This window comes from Heptranchias perlo, unplaced genomic scaffold (assembly GCF_035084215.1).
Source record: "Heptranchias perlo isolate sHepPer1 unplaced genomic scaffold, sHepPer1.hap1 HAP1_SCAFFOLD_70, whole genome shotgun sequence".
Lineage (NCBI taxonomy): Eukaryota > Metazoa > Chordata > Chondrichthyes > Hexanchiformes > Hexanchidae > Heptranchias > Heptranchias perlo.
In genome coordinates this window covers 141,506-162,599 of record NW_027139729.1, presented here as the reverse complement: position 1 = coordinate 162,599, position 21,094 = coordinate 141,506, and the positions used below count along the sequence as shown (strand labels likewise).

Below are 21,094 nucleotides of genomic sequence, written 5' to 3'. Positions count from 1 at the left end.
GCTGCGTCAGATACACACATAATGAAATATCTCATAACAGTGATAACCAATAAATACAATGAAATGCCACTTAAACTAAACCATGTGATTGAAGAGGGCGGACATTGCGCTGCCTCCTTGGAACACTGAGACCGTGAGCTGTCTCATTATCAATCACTGAAAACACATTAAAAGAAAAATTTTCCAGGACAGGTTATTTCAACAACATGAAAATGTTAACCAATCCTGATGGTCTGATACCAGCTCTTAGCCCAGACAAGTGATTCCAATACATTCAATACAGAGAATAATCCAGTAACAAAGCCAGGGTTGGATAAACAACGTTCACTACAGAAAAAATGCAATTGCTACAGGACCGACCATTTGGAATGATAGACCATTATTCCACGATAAATTCAGTGCACAGAATAATCCAGTAACAATGCCAGGGTTGGAGATGTAATGATCATAATAGATATAATGCAGCTCCTTCAAGACCGAACTTTTTGAATTTAAGTACATACCATTATTCAACATTATATTCAGTACAGAGAACAATCCAGTAACAGTGCCAGGGTTGGATATACAATGTTCATTGCAGATATAATGCAGCTCCTACAAGACTGAAAGAGCAGAGACTTTAAACATTCAATCATTCAACTGATATAAGAGGTGACTGCGCAAAACATGGTGGGAGAAAAAATAATTAGCCAAGTACAGCAGCACAGATAGCACCGATTTACAATATTCACAGATGAGATAACGGCTTACCTGGAACTCAAATGGCTGCAAGAACAGGATAGTAAATGCGTTCGATCTGAAACAGTACTGAATATCCCATTTCTGTGAGAAGCAGTGACTGCTGCTGATCTGTAAACCGGAGCTCCAGAAGGCACTCTGCGCTGATACATTGCAACGAGCTTAATTTATACAGGGGATAAATCTCCACTGACACGGTTATACCCCTGATCATTGCTATTAGTTACAGTCACCTGAACAAACACATTACATCAGCAGCTTTGTCTCCAATGTAAATAATGACGTGGATATATCACAAACATCTCAAAGTTCAGAACCTTGTCTTAATGAGACCTCTCTCAGGAATAAAGTTAAAAGCTTTGTTCAGAAAGGACTGGTCCAATAACAATCAGCGGCTTCATTTACAGTTTTCATATAATTGTATTGACCATGTTCACTCCTGCCGATTCATTTATACATTTACCGATTTCACCGCGTCTACACTGAATCCAGTGGCAAAAGCAGACCCGTTTCACTCTGTTCCTGCAGTTTCCCAGTTAAAATATGTATTTTGAGTCTCTGACACGGGGACAGTTGATGGTCATGCTTCGGACTGTGCGTGATATCAGGGGTCACTAAACGAGTTTCATTGCCATTCCTCTCTCCGTTATTTTCCTGCAGATATTTACCCGTTTATTTTACATTGGTTGAAGGCTGCAGTAAAATTGCTCCCGTGCAACCCCGAGCTGAGCTCATGACCCGATTTGACCTCCATCACAAAGGCCCCGTGCTTCCCTCACCCGCCTCCATTCCTTCCTCAGCATATTGCCATTAAAACCTTCATTAATGCCTCTGACCCTCCAGACTCCATTCCTCCAATGCACGCCTGTCCGGTCATTCAGCCTCCTCCTTCCAACCAGCACCAGGTCATGCTTGGCCTCACGGACCGTCACTAACTCCCAGTTCCCGATTGCATTACTTTTAACATTTTCAGCATAGGGGTTTAAATCCCTCCATGGACCACCCCTCCCCATCTCCGCCCTCTCCTCCACACCAACAGGAAACCCACCCGTGACTTCCTCATTCATCGATCATTGGCCTCTTTTGGTCGGATATCCCTCGCTTGGTTCCACTCACCTGTCTGATCATAGCCAGGAGAAGCTTCTCTTCCCACCCTATCGCCGTTATCTCTGATGTATCTAAAGGTTCAATCCTTTGCTCCCTCCTCTTCCTCATCTACATGATGCCCTTTGGTGACATTGTCCACAGACATGGACCAGCTTTCAGATTTACGCTGACAAAACCACCACCTCTCTTGACCCTTCCAATGTCTTTGTGTTGTCATAGCAACATTCTGTTTTAGAGGAGCCATAATTTATTCCAGTTAAAAATTGTGAAGTCAAGATCTTTGACCTCCCAATCTCCACATCCTCGCCACTAATTCCATCTCCAACCCTCTCTTTTTGATTGATGAGTCCCTCACCAATCACCCAATCCTTACTGACCTGCATTGGCTTCCAGTCTCCTAAGCCTGTAGTTTATTTTTATTGTTCCTTACACTTAAATCCACTAGGGCCTCACCCCTCCCTATCTCTGTAACCTCCTCCAGCCCCTGCAAAATACTCCATTCCCCCACCTCTGGCGCTTGTGCATCCACAGTCTATTTGCCCGACTTTTGACAGCCGTGCCTTCAGCCTTATCCACGCTGCAGAATGCCCTCCCTCTGCCCCTCCATCTCCCTCTACCCCTTTCAGGTATCAGACGTGGCTCAGTGGTAGCGATCTCACTTCTGCGTTCGAAAGTTGTGAGTTTTAGTCCCACTCCAGAGACTTGAACACATAATCCAAGCTGACACTGCTGTGCAGTACTGAGGCAGCATTGCACTGTCGGAGATATCGACTGACGTAAGACACGTTGAACGGAAGGCCTATCTGCCCTCTCAGGTAGATATAAAAGATCACACGGCAATATTCGAGAATAAACAGAGGAGTTCTCCCCAGTGACCTGGGCAATATTTATCCCTCAACTAACATAACTGAAACCGATTTTCTGGTCATTTATCTCATTGCAGTTTGTATGAGCTTGCTGTGTGCAAATTTGCTGGCGCGTTTCCCACATTACCACAATGACTACACTTCAAAGTGCATTTCATTGACTGTAAAGCATTTTGGGACGTCTGGGGGTCTTGATAGGCGCTGTATAAAGGCAAGTCCTTTCCTTCTTTCAGACCTCTCATGAAAGCCAGCTCTTGTGTCATGATTTTCTCATGGCGCCAAATATCTCCTTCTTCAGCTGGAGTTCCATATTTGTCTGATTATACCTCAGTAAATCGGATTGGTCTATTTATCTATGGGGGGTTAAATGCGCTGTTTAAATGCAAGTAGTTATTTCTATGAGCTGTAAATTTTCAGTGCATTTGCTTCTAACAGCCAATCGAAACCTTATAGTAGTGTCGTCACTGTTGCCCACGTGTTCCCCCACACAGAAGCCTGATACGAGCTCAGGCTCGTAATAAAACACTTGATTAAATATATGGTTACCTCGTGAAGGATTTTGGACTTTTCAATATGGATCTTTCACTTGCTAAAGGAGCAGAGTTTGGTTCAACACAGGATGGAACACAGAATTGCTAGACTTGACTGTTCAAGACTGCATTCTGGGAAGATTGAACAAGTTCAAAAGGTTTTATTATTGCTTCAGATTGTTTAGAAGTCTAACTGAGACGATGTACTTGCGTTGAGGTAAGCGACGAGGTTAAAGTTAAGACAGCTGCCGAGCTCAGAATTGAAAGTCTGTGGGAAACTGTCGTAAACTTCAGATGCTGCAGCAACAGTTTGTTTGAACCATGGGAAAGAGAGAGAGGGAAAGGAGAGAGAGTGAAAAGTTCCAGCAGCTTGTTTTTACCAGCGAGGATGGGAAAACATTTCTCCTCATTTCCCCTCCAGTTCTTTTGCCAATTATTTTGAATCTCTGTCCTTTGGTTATTGACCCACTTGCCGGTGGAAACAGTTTCTCCCTTTTTGGCTGCCCAAACCCCTCATTATTTTGAATACCTCTATTAGTTCTCCCCTCAAGCTTCTCTGCTCCAAGGAGAACAAACCCAGATTCTCCAATCTCTCCACATAACGGAAGTCCCTCTTCCCTGGCATCATCCTTATCAAGCTCCTCCGTACCCTCTCCAAGGCCTTTCCATCTTTCCTAAAGTGTACTGTCCAGAATTGTACACAACACTCAAGCTGAGGCCTAACCAGTTCAGCGTGACTTCCTTGTGTTTGTATTCAATGCCACTATTTAGAAAGCCAAGTGTCCCATTCACTTTCATAGCCGCCTGTTCAACTGGCCCTGTCGCCTTCAACGATTTGTAAATATGCACACCCAGGCCCCTCTGCTCTTGGATCTACTGAAAATAGTACCATTTATCAACTTGCCCTGTCACCTTCAAAGATTGGTGAATATACACCCCCAGGTCCCACTGCTCTTCCACCCCCTCAAAATAGTACCATTTAGATGCTACTGGCTCTACACGTGGTTCCTCCAAAAGTGCATGAATTCACTCTTATCCGCATTAAATTTCAACTGCCATGTCTCCGCCTATTTGGTCAGCCTGCCTATGTACTCCTGAAGTCTGCTACTATCCTGCTCACTGTTTATGTTTCGAATTTTGGCTACAATTGTGAAAAGATCCTCTTGGACTCGCCTCACCTTTCAACACAAGGACAGGCAAGACTTCCGTTACCTCGTGAAAAACCTAATGCTCGGCACAGGATAGCATTCAATGGAAGAGCGCACGCACCGTATCAATGGTTTCGAACCCAGGGCTGGATTGCGGGCCCAGTGAGAGATTATTCCACTTCGACAGATTGGGGAGGACCTGGTACAAGAGTTTAGACTACGCAGAGGTTGGAATAGGGTGGATTTTAGGCGGTTCTCCTTTTCCCAGTGAGTAGTGAGCCTCTGGAATGCGTTGCTGGCTGGTGCGGTCGATGCTGACTCTCTGCCTGCCTTCTCCAGGGAGCTGGACCGGTTTTTGGCTGGGGCAGAGGTCACAATATATAAAAGGTAAGAGGATTTACAGTTAGTGTCCGTACGATCCATGTGATCTCCAGGACTGGTTTCGATCACCTGAGGAGGTCGGGGAGGAATTTTCCAGTGTATTCTATCCCTTAAAGGCCCTGGATTTTTCTCAGGATCTTTGCCTCTCCCAGGAGATTACACGGCTGCGGGCGGGTGAGGGGGAGTAAGTGTCAGTAATGATGCTCCAGCAATCCCGAGTGAGGGGCAGGCCTGATGGACCAGCTGGTCTTTTACTGCCCGTCATTTCCGTATGTTCGTCCACATCCCCAGCTCGTCATGGTGTTTTCAACGAAACGATCTTCACACAAACCCACACCTGGGGCATGTGCTGCGTCTGTCTTTAGTGAAACGAGACTCAATGTCTCTGCTCCTCACGTTATTCTCCTCTGAAGTTCAAGGGCTCGAAATATTCTTGCAGGCCTCTGCTACAATGTGCCTGAGAATTTCTAGTCCCGTCCAGCCGTCTGCTACGTGTCTAGGTGGCTGTTGTCCGCTGGGAGCACAAGAGGAGATGACTTTCAACCCAGTAAATCATTGGGTGGTCTTAAGACAGTGAACACTCAGTCCTTATACCCTTGGTTATAGTTCTATTGGATTCGGGGTTGTAGCTCAGTGGTATAGCGCCTGCTTTGCGTGTATATATTTCTGGGTTCAATATCTAACATCTCCAACATTTATTTTCACCAGAATGTCCCACAGAAAGATGAATCGTGCTTTCAGAGGGAAGCGAGTTCCAACTTCTGAGACAAACATTCAATTGTCCCGGAGCAGGACTTCATCTCACGGTCCCCTCAGCTGCTCAGCTCATAGCAGCCGCCGACTGACCGGAATTCAAAACTCGAACCATAAAGTGCTTGGAGAGAGAACCCGGGACCTCATACACGCGAAGCACGCGATCTATCACTGAGCTACATCACCAGATAGGGAAGACCTCTAACCAAATATAAAAGGACTCAGTGCCTCACTTTCCTAAGGCCATCCGAGGATTTACTGGGTTGAAAAGCATCTCCTTTTGTACTCCAAGCAGACAACTATACCGAGGTATGCGGACCTGATATACTCAGAGACTTAGAGTAATGAGAAAGGGGGCGTTGAGAAATAAGACTGGGAGAGGGGGAGAGCCTCCATGGGCTGTGCTGGAACCATCCTTCCGATTCCAGGGCGAAATTTTCGTACGTTATCAGTCACTTTGCTTCTGATTGGACGGGACGAGAAATGCTCAGGCACATTGTAGCAGAGGCCGGCAAGAATATTTCGAGTCCTTGAGCTTCAGAGGAGGGCAACTTAAGGCCTGGAGAGTATCGCGTCTCATTTCACTATAGACGGATGCAGGACTTGCCCCAGGTGTAGGTTTGTGTTTAAAGATCACTTCACTGAAAACACCTTGACGATCTGGGGTTATAGACCGGCATGACGGGCGGGAAAACAGTTGGTTCATCAATCCTGCCCCACATGCCTGGAGCATCGTGACCAGACATTTCCTCCCTACAAAACCCGCCCCACCCACCGGAAACATGTAATCTCCTGGGAGCGGTTACAAATCAGAAAAACAATCAAAAGCCGATAATGAGGGCGAATTCTGGGAAATTCCTCCCCGACTCCCTCAGGCGATCGAATCGAGTTCAGTGGATCACACTGACCATGTGCAGGTTAACTGTAAAACCACTCACCTTCTATATGATGCGATCTCTGCCCCAGTCAAGAAATGGCCCAGATCCCTCGAGAACGCGGAGGGAGTCAGCACCCACCACACCAGCCAGAATTGCATTCCAGAGACTCACTACTCTCTGGGAAAAGAAGAATCACCGAACATTAAGAATATTTTTACCTCTGTGTGGTCTGAACGCCTGTCAGCTGCTCCTCCCCAATCTGTGAAACTGGATGGTGGTGAACCTGTGGAATTCTCTACCACAGAAGGCTGTGGAGGCGAAGTCACTGAATATATTTAAGAAGCAGATCGAGAGATTTCGACACACACAAGGCATCAAGGGGTATGGGGAGAGCGCGGAAATATGGTATTGAGGTAGCGGATCAGCCATGATCCGATTGAATGGCGGAGCAGGCTCGAAGGGCCGAATGGCCGAATCGTGATCCTATTTTCGATGTTTTAATAACTCCGCACGCAATCCAGCCCCAGGACGGCAGCCATTTCAAAGGCGCGTGCGCGCTTCCATTGAATTTTATCCTGTGCAGAGCATTTGCCTTTTCTCGAGGTGAAGAAACCCTTTCCTGTCTTTGTGTGTGAAGGTGAGGTGAGGACAAGAGGGTCTTTTCAAAATTTCAAACATAAATAATTTGGAAATGCCGGGGATTGAACCCGGGACCTCATACATGCAAAGCATGCGCTCTACCACTGAGCTACATCCCCTCTGCAAAGTCTGCTCCACTTTAGAAATAAACAAGTGGGACTTCAGCTGCGTCTCTCCCGGACAACGAGATGCCCAGTCATCACACGTGCTCACAATGATGAACCTCCGTTTCAGTTCACGGGGTTTCTGCTCCTCTTTACTTTGAACTTTCCAAAAAAAAGTCAGCGGAAATAAAAAAATACAATTGCCAATAGTCAGTGACGAGGCTGACATCCAACCTCTGAATCATAAAGTGAGATGGATGAATGACACAGCGTCAAACAAGAGCTGGGACTGCTCGCTAGACATTGCACTGTCACATATTCCGGTCAGTCGGCGGCTGTTATGAGCTGAGCTGCTGAGGGGACCGTGAGATGAAGTCCTGCTCAGGGATAATTTAATGCTTGTGGAGCCTCAGAAGTTGGAACTCGCTGAGCTCAGAAAGCGCGATTCGCCTTTCCGTGCGTAATTCTGATGAAAAATATTTGTGGAGATGCTGGGGATTGAACCCAAGACCTCATACATGCGAAACATGCGCTCTACCACTGAGCTACATCCCCCGATGAAATAAATAGCTACCCAACGAAAGAAGAACGGATTATCCTCATTTTATGAGACCACCCATGGTGGGTCTGTCACGTGAAAGATTATTTCCAGTTTCAAAGATTGGGGAGGAGTGGGGAACAGGCGTTCAGACGACACAGAGGGAAGAATAGTCTGGATGTTAGGCGGTTCTTTATTTCCCAGAGTGTAGTGAGTCTCTGGAATGCATTGCCGGCTGGTCTGGTGGGTGCTGACACTTTGTATACTTGGCTTAAAATCATCGAGTTTTCTGTTCCAAGCAGACAATTAAAGATGAAGTTTGCGGACCTGATGCAACTGTGGGTGAACGGAAGGAACCAGGCCTCGGCACTTAGTCTAATGAGAAAGGGGGAGTTGAGAAGAAAGGCTGGGAAAGTGGGGAGAGACTCCTTGAACCGTGCTGTAACCATCCTTCCTATTTCAGGGCGCATTTTTCGAACGCTCCCGTTATCAGTCACTTTACTTACGGTTGGACGGGACTCGAAATCCTCAGGAACATTGTAGCAGAGGCCGGCAAGAATATTTCGAGTCCTCCTGCTTCAGAGAAGGGCAAGGTGAGGCACAGGCAGCATTGAGTCTCATTTCACTATAAAGGGCCAGGTGTGAGTTTGTGTTTAAATATCACTTCACAAAAACACCTTAACGAGCTGAGGTTACTGACGGACATGATGGTCAGGAAAAGACCAGCTGGTTCATCAATCCTGTCCCACATGCCCGGAGCATCGTGACTGGACACTTCCTACCGACACCACCCGCCCCACCCACCGGGAACATGTAATCTTCTGGGAGCGGTTACAAACCAGAAAAAAATACAGGGCCAATTGATGGAAAATTCCCACCCCGACATCTTCAGGCGATTGAAACCAGTCCAGGACATGACAGTGACCATGTGTCGGTTAACTGTAAAACCACTCACCTTCTATATGATGCGATCTCTGACCCAGTCAAGAACAGATCCAGATCCCTCCAGAAGGCAGAAAGAGAGTCAGCACCCACCACACCAACCGACAATGCATTCCAGAGACTCACTACTCTCTGGGAAATGAAGAACCGCCGAACATTCAGACTATTCTTCCCTCTGTGTCGTCTGAACGCCTGTTCCCTGCTCCGCCCCAATCTTTGAAACTGCAAATAATCTATCACGTGGCAGACCCACCTTGGACGGTCTCATCAAATGAGAACGATCAGTTCTTCTTTCCTTGGGTAGCGATTTATTTCATCTGGTGATGTAGCTCAGTGGTAGAGCGCATGCTTCGCGTGTATGAGGTCCTGGGTTCAATCTCCAGCGTTTCCAAAGTGATTTTTTCATCAGAATTACGCACGGAAAGGCGAATTTCCCTTTCTGAGCGCAGCGAGTTCCAACTTCTGAGGCTCCATAAACATTCAATTGTCCCGGAGCAGGACTTCATCTCACGGTCCCCTCAGCAGCTCAGCTCATCACAGCCGCCGACTGACCAGAATTCAAAATGTGAAGTGTTTGGGCATTGAACCTGAGACCTCATACACGCGAAGCATGCGGTCTATCACTGAGCTCCATCACCAGATAATAACGATCTCTAACCAAGTGTAAAAGGACTGAGTCTCCCACTTTCCAAAGGCCACCCGAGGATTTACTGTGCTGAAAAGCATTTCCTCTTTGAAGCATAGGAGATACCTGAGGTCTGCGGACCTGATACTCGTATTTTAATTCCAGATTTTATTCAATTAATTCAATTTTTAATTAATTGAAATTGAATTCCACAGCTGCCGTGGCGGGATTATTCGTCCAGGACTCTGGATTACTAGTCCAGTAAACTAACCACTATTCTACTGTACCCGCTGGGTAAACAGAAGAAACCAGGTCTCGTCACTCAGAGAAATGAGAAAGGGAGCGTTGCGAAGAAAGTCTGGGAGGGAGCTGAGTCTCCTCGGGCTGTGCCGACCAGCATTTCTGTTTCAGGTCGCTGTTCTTCCAAATGCTCGCTGTACATTGCACCGTCACACATTCCGATCAGTCGGCGGCTGCTGTGAACTGAGCTGCTGAGAAGACCGTGAGATGAAATCCTGCTCAGGGACAATTTGATGCTTGTGGATCCTCAGAGGTTGGAATTCGCGGCACATCGAAATCAAGATTCGCCTTTCTGTGGGTAATTCTGGTGAAAAAAAAGCTTTGGAGATGCTGGTGATTGAAACCAAAACCTCACACATGCAAAGCACGGGCTCTACCACTGAGCTTACATCCGCAGATAGGTGCAAATTCCAACGAAGAGCTGATCTCCTTCATTTTATGAGGCCACATAAGGATTTTTTTCGGGCTTGAATTCATCTGCTTTTCTGCTCCAACCAGACAATTAAACATGAAGTTTGCGGACCTGATATAATTGTTGGTAAACGGAAGAAACCAGGCCTCAGCACTCAGAGCAATGAGAATGGGGGCGTTGAGAAGAAAGGGTGGGAGAGGGGGAGAGCCTCCTTTGGATGTGCTGTCACCATCCTCCCGATTTCAGGGCACATATTTCGAACGCTCCCGTTTTCAGTCACTTTGCTTACGGTTGGACGGGACTAGAAATCCTCAGACACATTGGGGCAGAGGCCGGCAAGAATATTTCGAGTCCCTGAGCTTCAGAGGAGGGTAAGGTGAGACACAGACAGCATTGAGGATAATTTCACTATAGATGGATGCAGGACTTGCCCCAGGTGTGGTTTTGTGTTTAACGATCACTTCACTGAAAACACCTTGACGGTCTGGGGCTACAGACGGACATGATGGTCAGGAAAAGACCAGTTGGTTCATCAATCCTGCCCCACATGCCCGGAGCATCGTGACTGGACACTTCCTACCGACACCACCCGCCCCACCCACCGGAAACATGTAATCTCCTGGGAGCGGCGACAAACTAGAAACAAATCCAGCGCCAATAAGGAGGGGAAATTCTGGGAAATTCCTCCCCGAATCTCTCAGGCGATCGAATCGAGTTCAGTGGATCACACTGACCATGTGTAGGTTAACTGAAAAACCACTCACCTTCTATGTGATGCGATCTCTGCACCAGTCAAGAACTGGTCCAGATCCATCCAGAAGGCAAAGAGAGAGTCAACACCCACCACACCAGCCGGCAATGCATTCCAGAGACTCAGTGCTCTCTGGGAAAGGAAGAACCGCCTAACATCCAGACTATTCCTACCTCTGTGTAGTCTGAACGCCGGTCCGCTGCTCCTCCCCGATCTGTGAAACTGGAAATAATCTATTTCTTCACTCAGAGGGTGGTGAACCTGTGGAATTCTCCACCACAGAAGGCTGTGGAGGCCAAGTCACTGAATATATTTAAGAAAGAGAGATTTCTACACACAGAAGGCATCAAGGGGTCTGGGGACGGAGCGGGAATATGGTATTGAGATAGAAGATCAGCCATGATCAAAAATAATGGCGGAGCAGGCTCAAAGGGCCGAATGGTGATCCTATTTTCTCTGTTATTATTACTGGGCATGCTCTCCAGCCCCGGAATGGGAGACATTTCAAAGGCGCGTGCGTGTTTCCATTGAATTTTAACGTGTGCAGAGCGTTCGGTTTTTCTCGAGGTGAATAAACCCTTTCCTGTCCTTGTGTGTGAAGGTGAGGTGAGGACAAGAGGGTCTTTTCAAAATTCGAAACATAAAGCGTTTGGAGATGCCGGGGATTGCACACGGGACCTCATATATGCAAAGCATGCGCTCTTCCACTGAGCTACATCCCCACGCAAAAAAGCCCTCCACTTTAGAATAAAAAAGTGGGCTTTCCGCTCTGTCTCTCCCGGACAATGCGATGCCCAGTCGTTCCACTTGCTCACCATGTTCAACCTCTGCTTCAGTTCACGGGGTTTCTCCTCTTTACTTTGAACCTTCCAAAAAAAAAGTCAGTGGAATTTTAAAAAATACAATTCCCAATAGTCAGTGACGAGGCTGACATCCAACCTCTGAATCATAAAGTGAGATGGATGAATAACACAGTGTCAAACAAGAGCTGGGACTGCTCGCTCGACATTGCACCGTCACACATTCCGGTCAGTCGGCGGCTGCCATGAGCTGAGCTGCTGAGGGGACCGTGAGATGAAGTACTGCGACGGGACAATTGTGGAGCCTTTGAAGTTGGAACTTGCTGCGCTCAGAAAGCGCGATTCGCCTTTCCATGCGGAATTCTGATGAAAAAAGATTTTTTGGAGATGCTGGGGATTGAACCCAGGACCTCATACATGCGAAGCATGCGCTCTACCACTGAGCTACATCGCCATATGCAATAAATAGCTAACCAAGGAAAGAAGAACTGACCGTTCTCATTTTCTGAGCCCGTCCAAGGTGGATCTGCCACGTGATAGATTATTTGCAGTTTCAAAGATTGGGGCGGAGCACGGGACAGGCGTTTAGACGACACAGAGGTAAGAATAGGCTGGATGTTAGTCGGATCTTCATTTCCCAGAGAGTAGTGAGTCTCTGGAATGTATCAGCTCTTCTTTCCCTGGTTAGACTGGTTTCTTGTGTGGGGATGTAGCTCAGTGGTAGAGCGCATGCTTCGCATGTATGAGGTCCTGGGTTCAATCTCCAGCATCTCCAAAAATATTTTTCATCAGAATTACGCACGGAAAGGCGAATCGCGCTTTCTGAGCGCAGCGAGTTCCAACTTCTGAGGCTCCACAAGCATTAAATTATCCCGGACCAGGACTTCATCTCACGGTCCCCTCAGCAGCTCAGCTCATCGCAGCCGCCGACTGACTGGAATGTGTGACAGTGCAATGTCGAGCGAGCATTCCCAGCTCTTGTTTGACGCTGTGTCATTCATCCATCTCACTTTATGATTCAGAATTTGGATGTGAACCTCGTCACTGAGTAGTGGCAATTATATATATTTTTTATTTCCGCTGACATTGTTTTTGGAAAGTTCAAAGTAAAGAGGAGCAGAAACCCCGTGAACTGAAGCAGAGGTTGAACATTGTGAGCACGTGTGACGACTGGGCATCGCGTTGTCCGGGAGAGACAGAGCGGGAAGCCCACTTTTGTTATTCTAAATTTGCAGTAGTTGTGGTGAGGGGATGTAGCTCAGTGGAAGAGCGCATGCTTTGCATATATGAGGTCCCGGGTTCAATCCCCATCATCTCCAAATGCTTTATGTTTCGAATTTTGAAAAGACCCTCTTGTCCTCACCTCACCTTCACACACAAGGACAGGAAAGGGTTTCTTCACCTCGAGAAAAACCGAACGCTCTGCACACGATAACATTCAATGGAAGCACGCACGCGCCTTTGAAATGGCTCCCATCCCGGGGCTGGAGAGCGGGCCCAGTAACAATAACAGAGAAAATAGGATCACGAGTCTGCCATTGGGCCCTTCGAGCCTGCTCCGCCATTATATATGATCATGGCTGATCCTCGATCTCAATACCACATTTCCGCTCTCTCTCCATCCGCTTTGATGCCTTCTGTGTGCACAAATCTGTCTTTCTTAAATATATTCAGTGACTTGGCCTCCACAGCCTTCTGTGGTAGAGAATTCCAGAGGTTCACCTCTCTCTGAGTGAAGAAATAGATTATTCCCAGTTTCACAGATCGGGGAGGAGCAGCGGACAGGCGTTCAGACTACACAGAGGTAGGAATAGTCTGGATGTTCGGCGGTTCTTCTTTTCCCAGAGAGTACTGAGTCTCTGGAATGCAGTGCCGGCTGGTGTGGTGGGTGTTGACTCTCTCTTTGCCTTCTGGATGGATCTTGACCAGTTCTTGACTGAGGCAGAGATCGCATCATAAAGAAGGTGAGTGGTTTTACAGTTAACCTGCACATGGTCAGTGTGATCCACTGAACTCGATTCGATCGCCGGAGGGATTCGGGGAGGAATTTCGCAGAATTTCCGCTCCTTATTGGCGCTGGATTTGTTTCTGGTTTGTCGCCGCTCCCAGGAGATTACATGTTTCCGGTGGGAGGGGCGGGCGGTGTCGGTAGGGAGTGTCTGGTCACGATGCTCCAGGCATGTGGGGCAGGATTGATGAACCAACTGGTCTTTTCCTGACCATCATGTCCGCCTGTAACCTCAGCTGGTCAAGGTGTTTTCAGTGAAGTGATCTTTAAACACAAAACCACACAAGGGGCAAGTCCTGCATCCGTCTATAGTGAAATTATACTCAATGCTGTCTGTGTCTCACCTTAGCCTCCTCTGAAGCTCGGGGACTCGAAATATTCTTGCCGGCCTCTGCCACAATGTGCCTGAAGATTTCTAGTCCCGTCCAACCGTAAGCAAAGTGACTGATAACGGGAGCGTTCGATAAATGTGCCCTGAAATCGGAAGGATGGTAACAGCACAGCCAAAGGAGGCTCTCCCCCTCTCCCAGCCTTTCTTCTCAATGCCCCCTTTCTCATTACTCTGAGTGCCGAGGCCTGGTTTCTTCCGTTCACCCACAATTATATCAGGTCCGCAAACTTCATGTTTAATTTTATGGTTGGAGCAGAAAAGGAGATGAATTGAAGCCCAAGAAAAACCTTATGTGACCTCATAAAATGAAGGAGATCAGCTCTTCGTTGGAATGTGCTCCTCTCTGGCGATGTAGCTCAGTGGTAGAGCGCGTGCTTTGCATGTATGAGGTCCTGGGTTCAATTCCCAGCATCTCCAAAGCTATTTTTTCACCAGAATTACCCACAGAAAGGCGAATCTTGATTTCGATGTGCCGCGAATTCCAACCTCTGAGGCTCCACAAGCATTAAATTGCCCCTGAGCAGGATTTCACCTCACGGTCTCCTCAGCAGCTCAGCTCAAAACAGCCACCGACTGATGGGAATGTGTGATGGTGCAATGTCCAGCGAGCAGTTCGAAGAACGGCGACCTGAAACAGAAATGATGGTCGGCACAGCCCGAGGAGACTCACGTCTCTCCCAGACTTTCTTCGCAACGCTCCCTTTCTCATTTCTCTGAGTGACGAGACCTGGTTTCTTCTGTTTACCCAGCGGGTACGGTAGAATAGTGGTTCGCTTACTGGACGAGCAATCTGGAGACCTAAACTAATAATGTGGCGTCATGAATTCGAATCCCGCCACAGCAGCTGGGGAATTTAACATCAATTAATTAAATAAAATCTGGAATTAAAATACTAGTATCAGGTCCGCATACCTCAAAGCAGCTGAAAAGAGGAAATGCTTTTCAGCACATTAAATCCTCGGGTTTCCTTAGGAAAGTGAGGCACTCAGTCCTTTCACACTTGGTTAGAGGTCGTTATTATCTGGTGATGGAGCTCAGTGAATGACCGCATGCTTCGCGTGTATGAGGTCTCAGGTTCTATGCCCAAACACTTTACCTTTTGAATTCTGGTCAGTCGGCGGCTGTTATGAGCTGAGCTGCTGAGGGGACCGTGAGATGAAGTCCTGCTTCGGGACAATTGAATGTTTGTCTCAGAAGTTGGAACTCGCTTCCCTCTGAAAGCACGATTCGTCTTTCTGTTGGACATTCTGGTGAAAATAAATGGTGGAGATGTTAGATATTGAACCCAGAAATTTATACACGCAAAGCAGGCGCTATACCACTGAGCTACAACCCCGAATCCAATAGACCTATAACCAAGGGTAGAAGAACTGGGTGTTCACTGTCTTAAGACCACCCAATGATTTACTGGGCTTAAAATCATCTCCTCTTGTGCTCCAAGCAGACAACAGCCACCTAGTCACGTAGCGGACGGTTGGACGGGACGAGAAATTCTCAGGCACATTGCAGCAGAGGCCTGAAAGAATATTTCGAGTCCTTGAGCTTCAGAGGAGAATAACGTGAGACGCACAGACATTGAGTCTCGTTTCACTAAAGACAGACGCAGGACATGCCGCAGGAGTGGGTTTGTGTGACGATCGCTTCATTGAAAATACCTTGACGAGCTGGGGACGCACACGAACAAACGGAAATGACGGGCAGTAAAAGACCAGCTGGTCCATCAAGCCTGCCCCTCACTCGGGATGGCTGGAGCATCATTACTGACACTTACTCCCCCTCCCCCCGCCCGCAGCCATGGAATCTCCCGGAAGAGGCAAAGATCCTGAGAAAAAATCCTGTGCCTTTAGGGGATAGAATACACTGGAAAATTCATCCCCGATCCCCTCAAGTGATCGAAATCAGTCCAGGAGATCATATGGATCAGAAGCACGTTAATTGTAAATCCTCTTACTTTTTATATGTTGCGACCTCTTCCCCAGCCAAAAACCGGTCCAGTTCCCTGGAGAAGGCAGACGGAGAGTCAGCACCCACTACATCAGCCAGCAACGCATTGCAGATGCTCACTACTCACTGGGAAAAGAAGAGCCGCCTCTCCACATTCTTCCTACCAAAATGCATCACTTTACACTTCTGTGATTCTATTTCATCTGCCATGTATTTCCCATTTCACCAGTCTGTCCATGTCCTCCTGAAGACTGTTACTATCCTCCACATTATTTACTACTTTTGCGAGTTTTGTTTCATCTGCAAACTTTGAAATGATACCCTCTATATCCAAGTCCAGGATATTAATATATATCATATCGAGCAGTGGTGCTAATAGTGACCCCTGGGGAACACCACTGTATACTTCTTTTCCAGTCTGAAAAAACACCATTCACCATTACTCTCTGCTTTCTGTCTCCTAGTCAATTTTGTATCCGCGCTGCCACTGTCCGTTTAATCCCATGGGTGACTACTGTTAGATCCGTGGGTTAAACTATCGCATCGTTAGATATTGGGCAGTGCAGAACACGAATATCCAGTTCAGATTATATGGGGAATTACTGTCACATCCCTGGGTTATACTGTGTTATTATTAGTTATGTGGCAGTCCAGAAACACGAATGTACAGTTCAGTTTAAAAAGGAAACTGTTGATGCATCCTTGCGTTACACTGTCATATCGTTAGAAAGTGGACAGTGCAGAATATGATTATCTAGTTCAGATTACACGGGGGAACTATAATTACATCCCTGGGTTACACGGTCGTGTTGTGAGATATTGGGTAGTGCAGAACCACGAATATTCAGGCCAGAATAGAGGGGGAGCTATTGTTACATTCGTGGATTGCATTATAGTATTGTGAGGTATTGGAGAGTGCAGAAACATGAATATCCTGTTCAGATTATAAAGAGATATTATTGTTACATTACTGGGCTACACTATCATGTTGTTAGGTATTCGGTAGTGCAGAAACATGAATGTCCAGCTCAGATTATAAGGAGGGAACTATTGTTACAGCCCTGGCTTACACTGTCATATTGTTAGATATTCGACAGTGCAGAAACATGAATATTCAGTTCCAATCATAAGGGGAACTATTGTTACATCCTTGAATTACACGATCATATTGTTAGACATTGGGCAGTGCAGGAACATGAATATCCAGTTTAGATTAGAAGGGGGAACTATTGTTACATCCCTGGGTTACACCGTCATATTGTTAGACACGGGGCAGCACACCGGCCTCCAGGATCATTCAAGCACGTCACAAATCACAATCTAGGAGAAACATGAAGCTTAGAGGATTACAGAACAGGGGCCCATCGTGTCAGTGCCAGCTCATGGTTAAAGCAATTCAAAATGTATGCAATGGCAAACTTTCTCCCAAGTGCCCTTTATCTTCATCAATTTCAAATATGTATTCAATTCTCTCTTAAATGATACAATGGTAAAAATTGCTATTGTACCTTTTCTGGTTATTCCATTCCCGATGGTAAAATATTCCATGCTCCAAAAAATCTCTGCGTGAAGAATTTAAAATTAAACTCTTTCATGATGAGCTGGAATTGTTGACCTCTTGTCACTGATACTAACAACCAGAGGATAAAGTAATTGTCTGTTACTCTATCACTGATCCTCACAACCAGAGGATACAGTAATTCTCTATTACTCTATCACTGATCCTCACGACCACACGATACAGTAATTCCCCATTACTCTATCATTGATCCTCACAACCAGAGGATACAGTAATTCTCTATTACTCTATCACTGATCCTCACAACCAGACCATACAGTAATTCGCTATTACTGTATCACTGATCCTCACAACCAGAGGATACAGTAATTCCCGATTACGTTATCACTGATCCTCACAACCAGAGGATACAGTAATTCTCTATTACTCTATCACTGATCCTCACAACCAGAGGATACAGTAATTCTCTATTACTCTATCACTGATCCTCACAACCAGAGGATACAGTAATTCTCTATTACTCTATCACTGCTCCTCACAACCAGACGATGCAGTAATTCTCTATTTCTCTATCACTGATCCTCACACCAGAGGATACAGTAATTCTCTATTACTCTATCACTGATCCTCACACCAGAGGATACAGTAAATCTCTATTGCTCTATCACTGATCCTCACACCAGAGGATACAGTAATTCCCTATTACTCTATCATTGATCCTCACAACCAGAGGATACAATAATTCCCTATTACTCTATCACTGATCCTCACAACCAGGCGATGCAGTAATTCTCTCTTACTCTATCAGTGATGCTCACAACCAGAGGATACAGTAATTCTCTATTACTCTATCGCTGATCCTCACAACCAGGCGATACAGTAATTCTCTGTTAATCTATCACTGATCCTCACACTAGAGGATACATAATTCTCTATTACTCTATCACTGATCCTCACAACCAGAGGATACAGTAATTCTCTATTACTCTATCACTGATCCTCACAACCAGAGGATACAGCAATTCTCTATTACTCTATCACTGATCCTCACAACCAGAGAATACAGTAATTCTCTGTTACTCTATCACTGATCCTCACACTAGAGGATACAGTAATTCTCTATTACTTTATCACTGATCCTCACAACCAGGCGATACAGTAATTCTCTATTACTCTATCACTGATCCTCACAACCAGAGGATACAATCATTCTCTATTACTCTATCAAACAACTTCATGATTCGAAATTTAAGTTTCCTCTCCTCCATTTCCATCGAAAAATTCCCGGAATTTCACGTCTTTCCTCATACAGCTTCCCTTCCCTGGCCTCATTCGAGGCAATGAACATTGTGCTTTCTATGCGTTGAGTGCAGTTTCTATAATGGCCGTCAAAACTGCAGACTGTACTCTGGATCTACGGGCTTTAAGCAAAGAGAGTCACTCATAAAGCTGCATCATATTAAGAGAGTAGGAATAAATGGGTCTTTTGAAACAGAGCGCAGGAATAAATGGGTCTTTTTCGGGGTGGCAGGCGGTGACTGGTGATGTGCCCCAGGGATCAGTGCTTAGGCCCCAACTATTCACAATATATATCAATGATTTGGATGAGGAAACCAAATATAATATTTCCAAGTTTTCTGACGACACAAAACTTGGTGGGATTGTGAGTTGTGAGGAGGATGCAAAGAGGCTTCAAGGCGAATTAGGCAAGTTGAATGAATGGGCAAATACATGGCAGATGCAATATAACGTGACGGAAGCAAAAACAGAAAGGCACAGTATTATGTTAATGATGATAAATTGGGAAATGTTGATGCACAAAGGGACATGGGTGTCCTTGTACAACAGTCACTGAAAGCAAACATGCAGGTACAGCAAGCAGTTCGGAAGGCGAATGGTATGTTGGCCTTCATTACAAGAGGATTTGAGTACAGGATCGAGGATGTCTTACAGCAGTTTTACCCGTCCTTGGTGAGACCACACCTGGAGTATACTGTGCAGTTTTGGTTTCCTTACCTAAGAAAGGATATACTTGCCATAGAGGGAGTGCAGAGAAGGTTCACCAGACTGGTTCCTGGGATGGCAGGACCGTCGCATGAGGAGAGATTGCGTGAACTAGGCCTGTATTCACGAGCGTTTCGAAGAATGAGAGGGGATCTCATTGAAAGGTATAAAGTTCTGATTGAATGCAGGGAGGATGTTTCCTCTGGCTGAGGGGTCACAGTCTCAGGATACGGGGTAGGACATTTAGGACTGAGATGAGGAGAAATTTATTCACTCAGAGGCTGGTGAACATGCAGAATTCTCTACCACAGAAGGCTGTGGAGGCCAAGTCACTGAATATATTAAAGAAGGAGCTCGATAGATTTCTAGACACAAAAGGCATCAAGGGGTATGGGGAGAGAGCGGGTATATGGTATTGAGAGAGAGGATCAGCCATGATCATATTGAATGGCGGAGCAGGCTCGAAGGGCCCAATGGCTTACTCCTGCTCCTGTTTTCTATGTTTATATGTTCCTATCAGCCCGAGCCAGAAGTAAACCAGGTTTTACCAAAGAGAGAAAAGACAAATAACTAATAAACCTTCACCCTGGTCACTGTAACTGGTCTCATTATACATAGACGACTCCCTAAAGGCTGCCTCCGCAGTCCATTTGTCCCATTTTTGACAGCCCTGCCTTCAGCGATATCCATGCACTAGAATGCCCTCTATTGCAATGCGATGGTTGTAGATAAACCGAGTTGTGTTGTTCGAACAATACAGTGTCCACAAGTAATGGCCAATGTTAATTTATCTCAACAAGTCCGTCTATTATATAAATCTTTTTCTGGTACAAAAATATTAGCCCAGAAATTACATTTGTTCATTCAGTGGACAACTAATGAACACAGTCCAATGAAAGTTAACAACAACTCGCATTCACAGACCGCCTTTAATGTAATAAACATTCCCAGGGGGCTTCACGGAGGGGTGGGTAAAAACGGGCACTGAAGGAATAAGAAGATATCAGGAGGACTGGTGAAAAAACCCTGGTCAAAGAGTGGGTGTAAGGAGGGTGTAAAATGAAGAGAAGCAAATGGACAGACGGAGGGAATAAGGTTGGTTTTTGAAAGTAGAATTTAGTTGTCTGAAGGAATGGCCGCCAATGGTGAAATGAAGAGAGTGGAGGATGGTAAAATATAACAATAACTACTTGTATTTATACAGCGGATTTAACATAGATTAATATCCTAAGGCGATTTACTGAAGTATAATCGGACAAAAATGGACCCCCGGCCAAAGAAGGAGATATTAGGAGGGATAACAAAATCATGAAGCAAGGGATTAGTAATGTTGGTTAAGGGATAAATATTATCCAGGAAAGCAGGATAACTCCCCTGTTCTTTTTCCAATACTTCTGTGGAATCTTTTACATCTACTTGAGAGGGCAGATAGGTTTTCCGTTTAACATGTCCTAAGAAAGTGAACACCTGCGACAGTCCAGTGCTCCCTCAGTGATGCACTGCAATGTCAGCTTGAATTATGTGTTCAAGTCTCTGTGACTGAACTCATAACCTTCTAACTCAGAAGCGAGACTGCTGCCAGTGAACCACGGCTGAAACCTGAAAGGTGGAGAGGGAGATAGAGTGGCATAGAGTGGGAATCCTGGAGCGTGGATATGGCTGAAGGCACGGCTGTCAAAAGTAGGGCAAATGGACTGAGGCTGCACAAGCGGCCAC

At 46.0% G+C, this 21,094-nt stretch overlaps 1 protein-coding gene and 6 non-coding genes across 7 annotated transcripts in view; 4 read left to right on the top strand and 3 right to left on the bottom strand.

The window, feature by feature from the left end:
* LOC137318331 (histone H2AX-like) overlaps nucleotides 1–21,094 on the top strand; it is a 101,093-nt gene that overhangs the window by 45,998 nt on the left and 34,001 nt on the right. The window contains exon 2 of the mRNA XM_067981215.1: nucleotides 20,509–20,537. Coding sequence (XP_067837316.1) covers nucleotides 20,509–20,537 — 29 coding nt within the window. The remainder of the gene's footprint in view (nucleotides 1–20,508; nucleotides 20,538–21,094) is intronic.
* Nucleotides 7,088–7,159, bottom strand: trnaa-ugc (transfer RNA alanine (anticodon UGC)). Its single transcript has one exon. It is a non-coding gene; the product is annotated as a tRNA-Ala (tRNA).
* Nucleotides 7,628–7,699, bottom strand: trnaa-cgc (transfer RNA alanine (anticodon CGC)). The gene has a single exon. It is a non-coding gene; the product is annotated as a tRNA-Ala (tRNA).
* Nucleotides 8,944–9,015, top strand: trnaa-cgc (transfer RNA alanine (anticodon CGC)). The gene has a single exon. It is a non-coding gene; the product is annotated as a tRNA-Ala (tRNA).
* Nucleotides 11,895–11,966, bottom strand: trnaa-cgc (transfer RNA alanine (anticodon CGC)). The gene has a single exon. It is a non-coding gene; the product is annotated as a tRNA-Ala (tRNA).
* Nucleotides 12,216–12,287, top strand: trnaa-cgc (transfer RNA alanine (anticodon CGC)). The gene has a single exon. It is a non-coding gene; the product is annotated as a tRNA-Ala (tRNA).
* Nucleotides 14,257–14,328, top strand: trnaa-ugc (transfer RNA alanine (anticodon UGC)). Its single transcript has one exon. It is a non-coding gene; the product is annotated as a tRNA-Ala (tRNA).